Source organism: Pteropus alecto, unplaced genomic scaffold, assembly GCF_000325575.1.
Source record: "Pteropus alecto unplaced genomic scaffold, ASM32557v1 scaffold276, whole genome shotgun sequence".
Lineage (NCBI taxonomy): Eukaryota > Metazoa > Chordata > Mammalia > Chiroptera > Pteropodidae > Pteropus > Pteropus alecto.
This window is the reverse complement of record NW_006438074.1, coordinates 6,643,885-6,656,261: the sequence shown is the minus strand read 5'-3', so window position 1 is coordinate 6,656,261 and position 12,377 is coordinate 6,643,885. Positions and strand designations below refer to the sequence as shown.

The following is a 12,377-nucleotide window of genomic DNA, read 5'->3' as shown; positions in this document are numbered from 1 at the left end:
AAGGCCATGCCTGGTGTGGCCTCTGGTCTAGAACAGTCATCATCATCCCCATCTCCTCTGCTCCATGGGGGCCCTAATCCATGTCAGGCAGGGGATGCAGATGAGAGAGGGTCAGCTCTGCTCTGAAGATATCAGAAGGAACCACTCTTCCTGCCTCATAACCCACTAGGCTGAAGATTTTCAACATTTTATTGGAATATCAAGACCCCTGCTGAATCTACTTTTCTTGCTTCTCAAAGATAAAAACAAATGCCACTGAAAAAAGATTTCAAAGCCAGATCAGCTATCTCCAGCTCAGGAGCAAAGAAGATGCCTGGATTCCCCCATTCTTGCTTGGTCAGCTTGCCATCCCCCCGGGTCTGCATGTCTGAGCTGCAAGGCCTTGCCCTGATGGCTGGAGAATGTCCTTAGCAGTTGGAAAATCCACAGCCTTGGGGTCTAGCAGCTCTGGCCTGCCCCAGTGTCCGAGAAATGCTCCCTGACATTCTTGGCCCACCACACAGGCTTTCCAGTTCACAAGGCCTGACCATAGCATTTTCTCATTTAATCTGCCCCCATATCACTCCTATTTTTCAGGTGACACTGAGGCTCAGGAAGCCTAAGTGACTTGCTGAAAGTCACCCTGCTCATAAATGACTGGGCTGAGAGCAACTGTTCTCTCACTGCAAGGCCAGAATGCTCCACCCCTGCTGTCATGCAGTAAAGCAGCCAAGAAATAACTGAGACGAACACATTTGGTTATAATAAATTTAAAATAAACCCAGCTGCTTGATGAGTATGCAAAGCCCCAGGTGCCTGGTGAAAACTGGACGAACCCACTGGGCTCTGTGAAGCACACTCTAACCTCTACCTCAGGCAGACAGAGCCACAGGGGCAGTCTACAAAAGGAGATTCCACTTGGACAAGCAAAAAACTAGCATCTGAGGAGAAACATGGACATTTAATGCTAGAAAGACATTTGGAAAACAAGATCCCTGGCCAGGTTGTGGGAGAAAGCAGACGATGCAGCAAAGCAGCCCTTACTCTGGGGCCAGATCATTCAGCGGGGTCTCATCCTCCGGAGTTCCAGAGAACACACCTGGAACCAGGCAGAACCAGCAGCAATTGCCTGCCTCTCACTGTGTCATGGAACATCGTGTTCTCGGGACTGCTGGGTCCTGATGCTCCCAATGTCCTGCTTTGTGACTTCAGGCTTATCAGCGTCTCAGCCTATAAATGATGATCATAGAACCAACCCTGGCCCACCCTACCTCTCAGGTTTCTAAGCATCACTCATGAAAGGATGTAGTGTGTATGCGGAATAAGCATTGGACTTTGGAACAAGACCAAGAACTTTACTTAAGTGAAAGATGGGGATATAATAATACGAAAGTGTCAAGGTTGGTAAGAGGATACGAACTGATATGTGAAAAGCAATAAAGGCCAGTAAAGAGCATGGACCCTGGGTCGGACTTCATGATTTGAAACCCTGGGCAAGTGTTTTAACTTCTCTGGGATTCAATTTCCTGTTTGTAAAGGGGATAATAATGAAAATACCTACCTGGTAGAGTTGTTGTAAAGATTAAAGGAGCTTAAAATGTGGGAACCTCAGTGACTGGTGAATAAGTGATAGTACTGGCTATGAATGTCATCAGTCGGATGATCCTTAGAAAGGATTTAAGCCATGTAACTCATGATAATGTATGCCTGTCCTGAGGGCTGTGAGATGCAGCACTGATTCCTCGATTAATGAATCTTCTGGGGTGGAAGCTCTTCTATAATGAAGTCAGCCATATGTGGCTGCTGTTAGGGAAGAAACTCATAAATCATACAAAGCAAAGTTGGCATGTGGCATCTGGCTCAGCGGCAAACCTTGGCCCAGCATTGTGCCCACCACCCTCCACCACAGAGAGATCCATCACAGCACAGAGCATGGAGGCAGCCCGCTTAGCAGAGGCAAGGCCTACAGCATGTCACAACTTCTCTGAGTCTTCTGTCTCAGGGGTGATCCTTGCCCTCCAGTCAAGGGACCAGGATCCATCTTTATCACCAAACCAGTGGACCTCATGCTTGAGTGTGCATCAGAATCCCCTGGGGGCTTTATAAATTCAGTTAGCTGAGCCCCACCCCCAGAGTTTCTGATTCAATGGGTCTGAATAGGGACAAGAGTTTGCATTTCTAGTTAAGTTCCCAGGTGACCCTGATGCAGCCAGTCTGTGGGGCTACACTTTATTTATTATTATTATTTTTATTCCCTCCCTGCCCCCACCCCCCGCCACCTCCATCCCTGACCTACAGATCTTGCTGTCTCCCCATAAAAACTAGATCTCTGAAGGCGGGGCGTCTCTTCCCACGCATTCATGGCTCACCCCCAGGGCCTGAGCTCCACTGGGGTGGAACCCAGAACCTTCTGCATGTAAAGCAGACGTGCTAACCACTACTCTATGGAACCACCCTAGGACTACACTTTAAGAACCACCAACCTACACTTCTGTGGGATTGTGTTTAAACCTTGCTATTTGTCCCTGGGCAAATTTCTTCTTCCTGCTCCCTTAGTCATAAAGTGGGCATACCAGAACCTACCTAGTGGGGGGTGTTGGAGACTGAATGAGAGAATGCACATGCCATCAAGTTTTGGGTATCCGGGAAATGCTCAATCCAGGCCAGCCCTCGGCATCCCCAACACATGGTTGTTGAGGGCTTAGAGACAACAAATAAGTAGGAAGGGTGGAGTTGTGAAGATACCAAGCTTTTAAAGACAAATGAGAAGAAAAATGAACAAATGTAAATTGAGTGCTTTCTGAATGCAATGCACTAATTCCAAACTGCAAAAATACTTTATCACACACACAAAAAAACCCCAGCTAGAATCTTTTATTTCATTCATTCAGCAAGCTAACAATTACTGTGAGTCTGAGGACCAGGCTCTGTGCTGTGGCTTTGGGAAATATAAAGCTGGAGCAGATATAGGTCCTGTTATCAATGAGCCACAGTCCAACAGAAAACAAAAGAAGACAAATAAGGACTAGAGAAAACAAGTCCATTTCACTATTTCACTGCATTAGGAGGAGGAAAGTGCTCACTGTGGCTGAAAAGGAGCATTTAAGACATTGAAGAAATAATGTGGAGAGATGCTTTCAGACAAGTGGGAGATCAGGGAAGCTTTCCTTATTAAAGCACATTCGTCTGGAAAAATAGGTAGCATTCAACCCATGGAGATGACAAGGTAGAGGGCAGAAGGAACAGCAAAAGCACAAACAAGAGAAGGCAGAAAGCAACTTCTAGAAACAGGGTGCAGATCAGTTTGGCTGAACTGCAGGGTGAAGAACAGAGGGTGGAAGCTGAGGCTGGCTTGAGTGTGTGGTGTCTGGCGATGAACGGCCTTGACCATTGGTGGTTGACAGCGCTTCTCTGACCCCATTCCATGTCCTCTGTGGGGTAGGTGCTCAGCACATCATCACGGGCTTGATGATGTTCATAGTGATGTGTAAGAGTCTGCATGATACATGAAGGCCATTCCCAAAGAGCTCCAGCTGCTGCTCAGAGCCTGCTCACCTTCCTGGCATCCGTCGGATAGAGAAGGTCAGTCTCCTGCCCTCCACCTGATGGCTGCAGGATGTGAGCATCTATCCCGGAGAAATCCTCCATGCCACTCTCTGCCCCCACCGCTTACTGTGACCTAATTTAACCTTAACAACCCCTATTCTCCCCATGAAGAACAAGGCTCTGGTGAGCAGTCATCCTGGGGCAAGGGTACTTCTTATCACCTTGTGGACAGAGGAACCTGGAGCTCTGCAGCTATCCAAGAGGGCTGTGGTGCATGCAGCCCACCACCCTCTAGCAAGCCACCTGCCAGCCCAGGGGCTGCCTCTCACCCAGAGGCCCCATCAGGGAGGCCCTAAGCAACCACCTTTGGAGATTCTTCCCTCCTGGTTCTGGACCCAGAACCATGGTTCTGCCAGCCCTAGTTTTCCATCTGACTGGAGGTTTCCTAGCTGGGGACATTTTGCCACCACTGCTCTCCTCAGGTTCTGGTTCTGGCTTGGACTCTGGCTCCTAGATTTGGTCCCCACATTCATCTGGCTCCAAGGAAAAGTTCAGTGAGCACGGGAGTGGCCTTCCTTCTCCTTGGCTTCCTCTCACAGTGAGGCTGAGTGCCAGCATACTCGGCCCGCAGTGTGGGCCCATCCCAACTCTCCCTGCATGGCTTCCTCTCCCTCCTGCTTCAGAGGGTTGCAAGCTCAATGTACATCTGTGTCACCCAGGGCACTCATCACACATACAGAAAGTTGGAGTCAGCAGGTCTGGGTGGGAGCCCAGGAACATACACACGAGCACCTCAAATGATTCCAGCAGGTAATCTGGAAGCACCCTGAGAGACACTTATTTGAAAGAAATTGTTGAAAGACAGGCCTAGTGTTCAAATTAATTTGAGGGAGTCAGATATAACCTCAGCCGGGAGAAAGGAGAAAACAAGTCTTTCCAAAACAGCTCTTGGGCATTTGTTTTCATTCTTCATAGGTCATAATCACTAAGTTTTCTAGGCCAGCTAGCCCCACCTTTCTTTTGCCCTCCTCAAACAGAGAAAACTGGGCCCTGGAGGAACGGTCACTGGCTCAAGAAGCAGAAGGCATATCAGTTAGGTTTAAATGGCTCTCATAGTTTCCTTCTAGAATTCTATGATTGCAGACTGGGCTACATCACCACGAAGCTGTGTGCACTGGGTATAAAGCCCAGGCCACTCCATAGTGGCCCGCTGAGCTGCCAGCTGGGCTAGTATGGCCAGTTGACCTCCCAGGCCTCACCCAGCCTGCCCTTTACACCAGCCTGAGGCAGACATTGCCTGGAATGCCATTTCAAGCTGTCCTGGAAGGATCATGACTCCCTGGCCCCCAGGCCACTGGGAGAGAAGCCTCTCCTTGCTGCTCTAATAGCTCTGGCCTTCCCCGTTACCTCCTATCATGTGGCATGGTTGCCTGCTCATTTGTCCATCTCCCCTGCTAGGATATTAGTTCTTAAGGACAGAGACAATTTCTGTCTTGTTTACATTTATGTCACCACCCCTAGCGAAGTGCTTAGTATGAGCAGACACTCAGAAAATGTTTAACAGCAATGAAAATAAAGAGAACACACACACACACACGCACTAGCAATGACACTTATTTACTAAGTATTAAGAAAAGAGAAAGGGCCTTTGCTTTGCAGTCATTAATCAGTCCTCACAAAAACGCTCTAGGGCTGCGAGTAGCCCCATCTCATAGGTGAGGAAACCAAGGCTGAGAGATGAAATAAATTATTCAAGACCACACAGCTAGTAAGTGGTGGAGCGGGATGGACCCTGCCCATGGGGCCTCTGGTGTTTATGCTCCTATGACCCTCTCCCTGCATTCCATGGATTTGAATTCCACAGCAGAGGGCTGTCCTCAGTCCCGCTGCCTTACTAAGCCTGGCTGCCAGGTCTCCCTGTTCTACCTCGAGGTCTTTGCTAAGTGCCTGGCGGTGAAGATCTCTTAAGAAGAGAGAAGCTGCCTGGGTCCCCCTCCCTCCTTCTGGAGGAAATCTGACTCAGAGCATCACCGGGGACACAGAAATACTGCAGACGTTGAGAACATTGTCAGAAATAAAGCTGTGGACGTCATGAACTCCAGCCTTTCTTTTTTAGGTTTCCTTTCCTATTCCCCTGGTGGGAGAGGGCCACACCCCATTCAGTGCTGGAAGAAACCCCACAGGTCTGGGGGTGCCAGACCCCTCAGAGGACAGTGCTGTTGCCAGAGTAATTTCTCCCAACTGCAAATGGGGAGGCTGAGGGGCCCGGGAAAGAGCCTTTGTGAAAACTGAAGCCAAGTTATAGAGGCCCAGGGTTGGAGGAACCCCTCTCTGCTAGACAAATGGGAGGTGGGCCCACGCAGTGTCCCTCCCGCCCTCCCCACCCCAGTGTGTTCTGGGAGACTCTGAAGCTGGGTTATGTAAGGCCAGTTGTTACTGGCCAGCCCAAGGGCGTTTGCTGAATCCTCCAGGAGCTGGCTAAAGGTTAACAGCCATAGTTTCCAGGAAAAGGGTGAGGGGAGAGAAAGTGGGCCGGGGAGAGGTAGATTTGAACCAAGAGTGACTGAGCTTCAGGAGCAGCATCACCAGAGTCCTCCAAAGTGGGGGTAAAAATAGACAGAAAGTGGAAAGTTGGCCCAGCTGGCCAGGAGGGAGGATGTGCCCCTTGAGAGGATGGACATACAGAGACTACAGCCAGAGTGACCTGCAGTAAACTGCCGCCTTTGCCCAGCTTAGCTCAAGCTGGACTCTGCAGCCACACCGTGTGCTTGGAACTTTCACCACCCAGTGCCTTGCTCCAGGCCCCTTAGGCCTGTATGATCATAAATTCTGGGGAATCCAGATGAGCAGCCCTGAGACCAGGTGGAGACAGGGACAGCAATAACTATGTTCAGGAAAAGTTTAGTCTCACACTGGCCTGCCCACTACGGTTCATATGTGGACTGAAGAATTTATTTTTACCTGGGTAGGTTCGCTTCTGATCCCAGAAATGGCAGGGGCTTTCCATTGGTTTCCATGGAAACATTAGGCAGAGCATCTGCTACTAGATCAAACAAGACTAGGCTGGTAGGAGTCATTCTGGCATTATTTTGCTGTTTCTACCCAGGAAGATGGTCTTACCTGCATTTTTACCACTGCCTTTTGTGTTGTAGAGGGGTCAGTTCAGAGGGGCCGGGGCTGGTGCCCAGGGAAGGAGAGAGGGTTGGCGAAAGGCAAGCATTTGAAGCCCCTAGTGTCCCTTGATGGGGTCACAGAAGCCTGGACTCCGGTTCCAGCCTGCCCCAGGATCAAAGCCAGCCAGCCTGTCATCCAGGAGCCCCTGGGGTACCATGGGACATGTAGGCAGAGGAATAAGCTATCATGTACAGGAGGGAGTTAGACTTGAGGTGTTCAGTTTAACTTTTTCAGAACAGAGGCTCCAACTTCCCTCCAAGGCAGGGGAGGGTGGTGCTGGAGGGCTTGACTCTGCAGTCAGAAAGGAAGGCGCTGGTGCATGTGTACATGTAAGAAGTGGTTTTATTCCAGGTGTGTGTTTCATAAAGACAAGGTCCTCAGGGTCAGCTAGTGGTACATGCTTTGGTCAAGAAGAGGAAAAGCAAAAAACAGAATAGAGTTGAGTCCCACAAATGATGGCTGACAAGTGCTGAGCCTGGTCTGACCGTAGGGAAGGCGGGAGCCTCTTTAAGGCTCTCTGAACAGCAGTCCTCTTACATTCAACCTGAGAAGCCCTTGCTCCCCATCCCCAAAGGTCCATACTGCCCGCCAGCGTGGACATGCACAACGGGATTGCTGTGGATGAAACATCACAATGGAGGACAGAGAAAGTGTGGCCCCCAGGCTGGTGAGTCCACAGGGTACACGCTGGGGCACAGGAGCTCTGCTGAGAGGATGCCGGTGAGCCAGGAGGTCAGAGGAAACCCATGGGAATCCTCCGGGGGGACTGCTGCAGACCAGGAACCCTTAGCTCCTGACCTCAAGGGCTGCATGGAGGGAGCAGGTGACAGCAGTTTAGGCACACCGGGGAGGGAGATAGGGCATGGCAGCTCAGGTGGATGGAAGATCCAATCCAGAGCAGAGGTTCAGATCCTTTGGGGATCAGGACCTCTATAAAAAGCTGGAGAAATCCATGGACCTTCTCCCCGGGGAAATGTATATATGCACACGTGCACTATTTAGGAGGCAATTTCAGGAGATTCCGAGGACCTCTGGAATCCATGAACTCCCTAGGGATCCCAGGCTGGTTTGCTTTGGGAGGGAGACCTCCAGGGGTCCTGGTACCACCAGTCTTTTGCTCAAGATCATACTGCCTGAGCCAGTGGGGTGGGGGAAGAGAAACGTGGGGAATAACAGAAGTGGTTCCAAGACCAGGCCATGGGGTAGGGGGAAAGAGGCCCAGTGGCTGTGAGAAGGAACTGGGAGCTCTCTACACGAACAGAAGCCATCAACCAGAGACCCGTCCACTGTAGTGACTGACCCTCGAGGGCCTCCCTCCTGTAGTGGGAAGGGGTGAGGATGGGGCTTAGCCTGGATGACTTACTCTCTAATGATTCAGGGAGTGTCAAAGCTCCAGAAAGGAGGTCCCGTTCTTACCAGCCTCCCCTACTCCACCAAGACAAAGGCTTTTGAGAGGACAAAAACTACGAACAAGGACAGGGCTGCTCAGTGGCACATGGTGGCTGCCCGTCCTTATGGGGTACTCACGGTGGGCTCAGGCAGGGGGTACAGGGCACCAGCAGGTCAGTAAGGCCCAAGGGAGAGGTCTTGGCCTGACACATGGCCAAACAGAAGTGGGGTCTGTTTAATAAACTGTGCCCCAAGGCTGCCCCGGAAGATCACCCTGCAGCCTCTTGCTAAGAACTTGGGGACCAGAACACAAGACCGGAGGCACAGTGCCCTGGGGTTAGTGCCGCAGGGGGATTAGGTCCCAGGGAAGAGACCCACTCTTTGGGTCTCTGCTGCTCTTCTGTCCATGTCCTTCTGCAAATCAGCCATCCTTTGTCCCAGATCCCATTCCTCCCACACCCAACTCAGCACCTGCCTGGGACAGGCCACTGAGCTTCTCACCTCCTGGGTCCCCACCTGCCCTGCAGGCTGCCCCTCTCCCCCCGGCCTCAGCAACCCCGTCCACGCGGCCCACGTTCTCTTTTCATGCCTGATCTCATGGGCAGGCCCCGTGACACAGAGGGGCCCCTGTGTGGGCTTCTGTCCTTGCTCTCCCCAGCCAACAAGCGGAGGGTACCCAAACCACTGCCTGAGCCCCCAGAAAGGCGAAGGGAGGGGACAAAGGGTGTGGGCATCTGCCCAGTGTGTGCGCAGCAGCGGTCCAGCATCCTGACTCTCCTCTCCCGGGGTGAGGCCGGGACGGCAGCCAGGGCATCGGGCACGCCCCTCTGCGCCCTCCCTGTACAAGCTTTGGAGAATGGTGTCTCACGGCAGGGGTGTTTGCTGATGATTCCGGCAGAAATGTAAGGAGATGGAAACAGCCCGCTTTACACTCCCCCACCCTAACCCCCTTCCAGTCCCGAAGTCTCATGCAAAAGGTACAGGAGGCCCCTGGGCTACCGTCATGTGTGCGGCAACAGCTGCCATTGCTGGGCCGGGGCATCGGCCTGGCACTTGCTGGTCACCAGCTGGGCGGGCTTGGCCTCCAGGCAAAGGCCGCTGACTGAATGCTGAATGAAAGAGGCTTTTCTCCTCCATCTCTGAGGGGAGAGGCAGGGAAGGAGGGCAATGAGAAAACAGTGATTAAAAATAATAATAACGTTTGAACCTTCATTGCACATGTATGTAAATGGCCCTGCATATACCTAGGGGCCCTGTATATACCTAAGACATATCCTTGTTTCAACAGTCTGTCCCTTACACAAGAGGCTTCCCAACCCCACACAAGCTTGAAGCCCGGGCCTCCTGATGCACTCTTGTTCTGTAGTTTGGCATGAAGTTACTCTCCAGATCAGAGGCCCATGGGCTGACTCAAACCCAGAGATGCGTTTTGTTTGGCCTACACAGTGTTTATTTAAAATTTGGCTTAATTGCCACATAAAAATCTGTACTTCCAGCTTCCCTTCAGACATGGCACGATTTCTTTTGTGATTTCAGCTGGTTGGGGCTGATAAGCTGCTCTCCGTTGTAAATGGGCTCTTAGAGTCCCGCCTGACCTTCCCCACCTGCTCCCTGAGTTTGAGTTCTGGACTAGGTGAATCTTTTATTCCTTCAAATAAGATTTCTTCTTCCTGCAGCTCTAAACTTCTGCCCTGGCCTAGAACTGTGCAGCTAGTTCGTTACCTACACTCTTTAGTGGGAACTAGCTGTCATCTCTGCAGAGAGGAAGAACGAGGCCAGCCAGACGGTGGGGGCACTTGAGTCCCCTATCAGAGTCATGAAGGGGCTCCCGGTTCAGTGCCTTCACCTCCTGGTGCCTCTCCTTCCCCAGGCTTGACGAGGGTAAGAAGAATTGTTCATGTAGAACAGTTTGGATGGAGGATGGAGGATGGTTCGGAACACTTAAAACATATGAGAGCCTGGAACCCAGGATTTAAGGCTCAGGGAAGAATAAATAGCTAGATAGGTCTATTTCAGGTTTCTTTCCTATTTCCCCCCATGCATCCCTCTCCCCTCTTTTTATATTCATCTTGTCCTTCTTTAGAAGTAGGAAATGCTCATGACCACGTAGATGGAGCCCAGAGGGCTCCGAGGGGGAGGAGCAGCTAAGAGAAGGGAGGCGAGCTGCAGGCGGAAGTGAGGTAAGCAGAGAAGGGAACCAACCTGAGGTGTGCACACAACGTGGAAGGTGGGGGCTGTGAAGCCTGGATTCCCCTTGGGAATGCAGGGCTGTGAGGTGAGGGGCTGAGATCCAGCCTCTCTGGGCCATGTGGACCAAGCAGAGAGGGGTTCCTGGCCTGAAGGTCAGGGATAGTGGGTGAGACAGGGCCTTTGGGCCCCCTGTTCTTCTAGTCTCTGACCCTACTGGGAGGGGCTGGCCCCACTCTTCTGAGCTAGGCACTGCTGGACTCCGTCCTTCTTTCATCCCTGCGGCCAACATGAGATGCACATTCCCTGGCACAAGTGGATACCCAATACAGTTTTATGAAGAACAAATGCATGCATGAATGAATGAAGGACCCAATCATTAGGAGATGCTTCCCGAATCACAGGATCCTCACTTCCAGTACCATCAGGCACAGTCTCAGGGCCTCCTGACTCACCCAGCCACTCAGTTCTGGGCCTGGCCAGAGAACTAGTGTCCCCTCACAGTACTGTCCCATCTCCACAGTCTTGGCTTTTGCAGACTCCTTGCAAGGCAGGCAGGGGAGGGAGCCCCTAATTTTATAAGTGAGGAGACTGAGGCTCAGAGAGGTGAATGGAGTGATCAAGCTGGGACCTGCTGACTCTATCACACCTGCAAGAGAGAGCTGCTCATCCCGTCCTCGGGGACGCAGCTGCCCAGGGTGCTGCGGGGGGCCTGGCAGGACTTGTAGGAGCAGAATGAGTGGGGACACGGGAGCCCTATGAGCCCCTCAGGCTGGATGGAAATGAAGGGGAAAATGGATGCTTTGGCCCTGGAGAAGTTTTGAATGGTGGCTGCCGTGGGAGCTCCCTTGCCAAGAGCTGCCACCCCTAATGCGTGTACCCCTGGGGCTGCTGGCCAGTCAGGCACTTCTCCTGCTGCTGGATGAGATGGTCACTGAACATCCATGCCTGCAAGACAGGCACAGGAGGGAGGCAGGCTGACTCTGTCACTGGCTGCTATGTACCCTAAGCGAGAGACTTCATCTCTCTGAGCATCAGTTTCTTCCTTGACAAGTGGGCCTGACCTGTCTCCCAGAATTAATGGAGTCAGGGTGGATGACAGTATTTGATAAATGGAAAAGGCAGTGCTCGTGTGAGGCTGGCATGACTTGGAAATCCCTGTGTCTGGATCTCAATTCTCCAGTCAGCCAGCAGTCAAGAAATATTTATTGAGCATCTACTATGTGCTGGGTTTCAACTGTGGGCTTAGGCATCACACTGACCTGGGTTTGAATCCCAGCTCCACCCCTTCCCAGCTATGTGACCTGACATACATTTCTTAAATGCAGCAAGCCTCGGTATCCTCAGGGATAGTATGAAGGCCCACACCATTGGGTTGCTGGCAGGATTAGCTGAGATGATCTATGTAAATCTCCTAACACAGGCTCAGCTCTCGGTAAAAGCTAGCACATTTTGCTGTGGTGGCCGTCAGGGGCTAGGTGTCGACAAATACTCCCTGCCCTCATGCAGCTCACAGGCTAGCAGAATGGACATTTAACAAATATCTACCTGAAGTAGTACTTTCTTGTAAGTAATAGACTTGACTTAGATATTGACTTAGGCCCTCGCAGGTCCTCACTCTGGAGGATTTGAATCTATATGTCTCAACCTAGGGCTCCCTTGCCAAGAGCTGCCACCCCTAATGCGTGTACCCCTGGGGCTGCTGGCCATCTTGGCCCAGGGGCCCTCAAGGAGGCTTACCTGCCTGCCTTCTCTTGGATTGCACGCCTGCAGTATGACAGGGGACCCGGGGGAGATGGAGGTGGAGGTGGCAGTCAGGCACTTCTCCTGCTGCTGGATGAGATGGTCACTGAACGTCCATGCCTGCAAGACAGGGACCAGAAAGGCCAAGTCGAAAAGTATAGCGATGGATGGATAGGTGACAAAGCAGATATACTGTGTATTTTGGTAGAATTTTATACAAATAATAGGGGTGGGTGTACGAGCATTCACTGCACAATTCTTTCAACTTTTCTGGATGTTTAAAATTTTTCATACTAAAATATTGGGGTGGGGGAGCTTAGCTGCAGCTGGCCAGAGAGCAAAGGAGGATGTGCTAAGGA

At 51.5% G+C, this 12,377-nt stretch overlaps 1 protein-coding gene across 2 annotated transcripts in view; it reads right to left on the bottom strand.

Annotated features, from left to right (window-relative positions):
- Positions 1-7,023: 7,023 nt before the first annotated feature.
- The window catches only part of GALNT16 (polypeptide N-acetylgalactosaminyltransferase 16), a 73,143-nt gene continuing 67,789 nt past the window's right edge, over positions 7,024-12,377 (bottom strand). Inside the window, exons 14-15 of one of the 2 annotated variants that reach the window (XM_006915157.3) lie at positions 12,016-12,138; positions 7,024-9,227 (exon numbers count right to left, since the gene is read on the bottom strand). In XM_006915157.3, the coding sequence (XP_006915219.1) occupies positions 9,090-9,227; positions 12,016-12,138 (261 nt within the window). In that variant the 3' untranslated portion in view covers positions 7,024-9,089. Of the gene's footprint in view, positions 9,228-9,261; positions 11,224-12,015; positions 12,139-12,377 lie in introns of those variants that run through there. The other variant, XM_025049139.1, reaches the window with a different exon arrangement.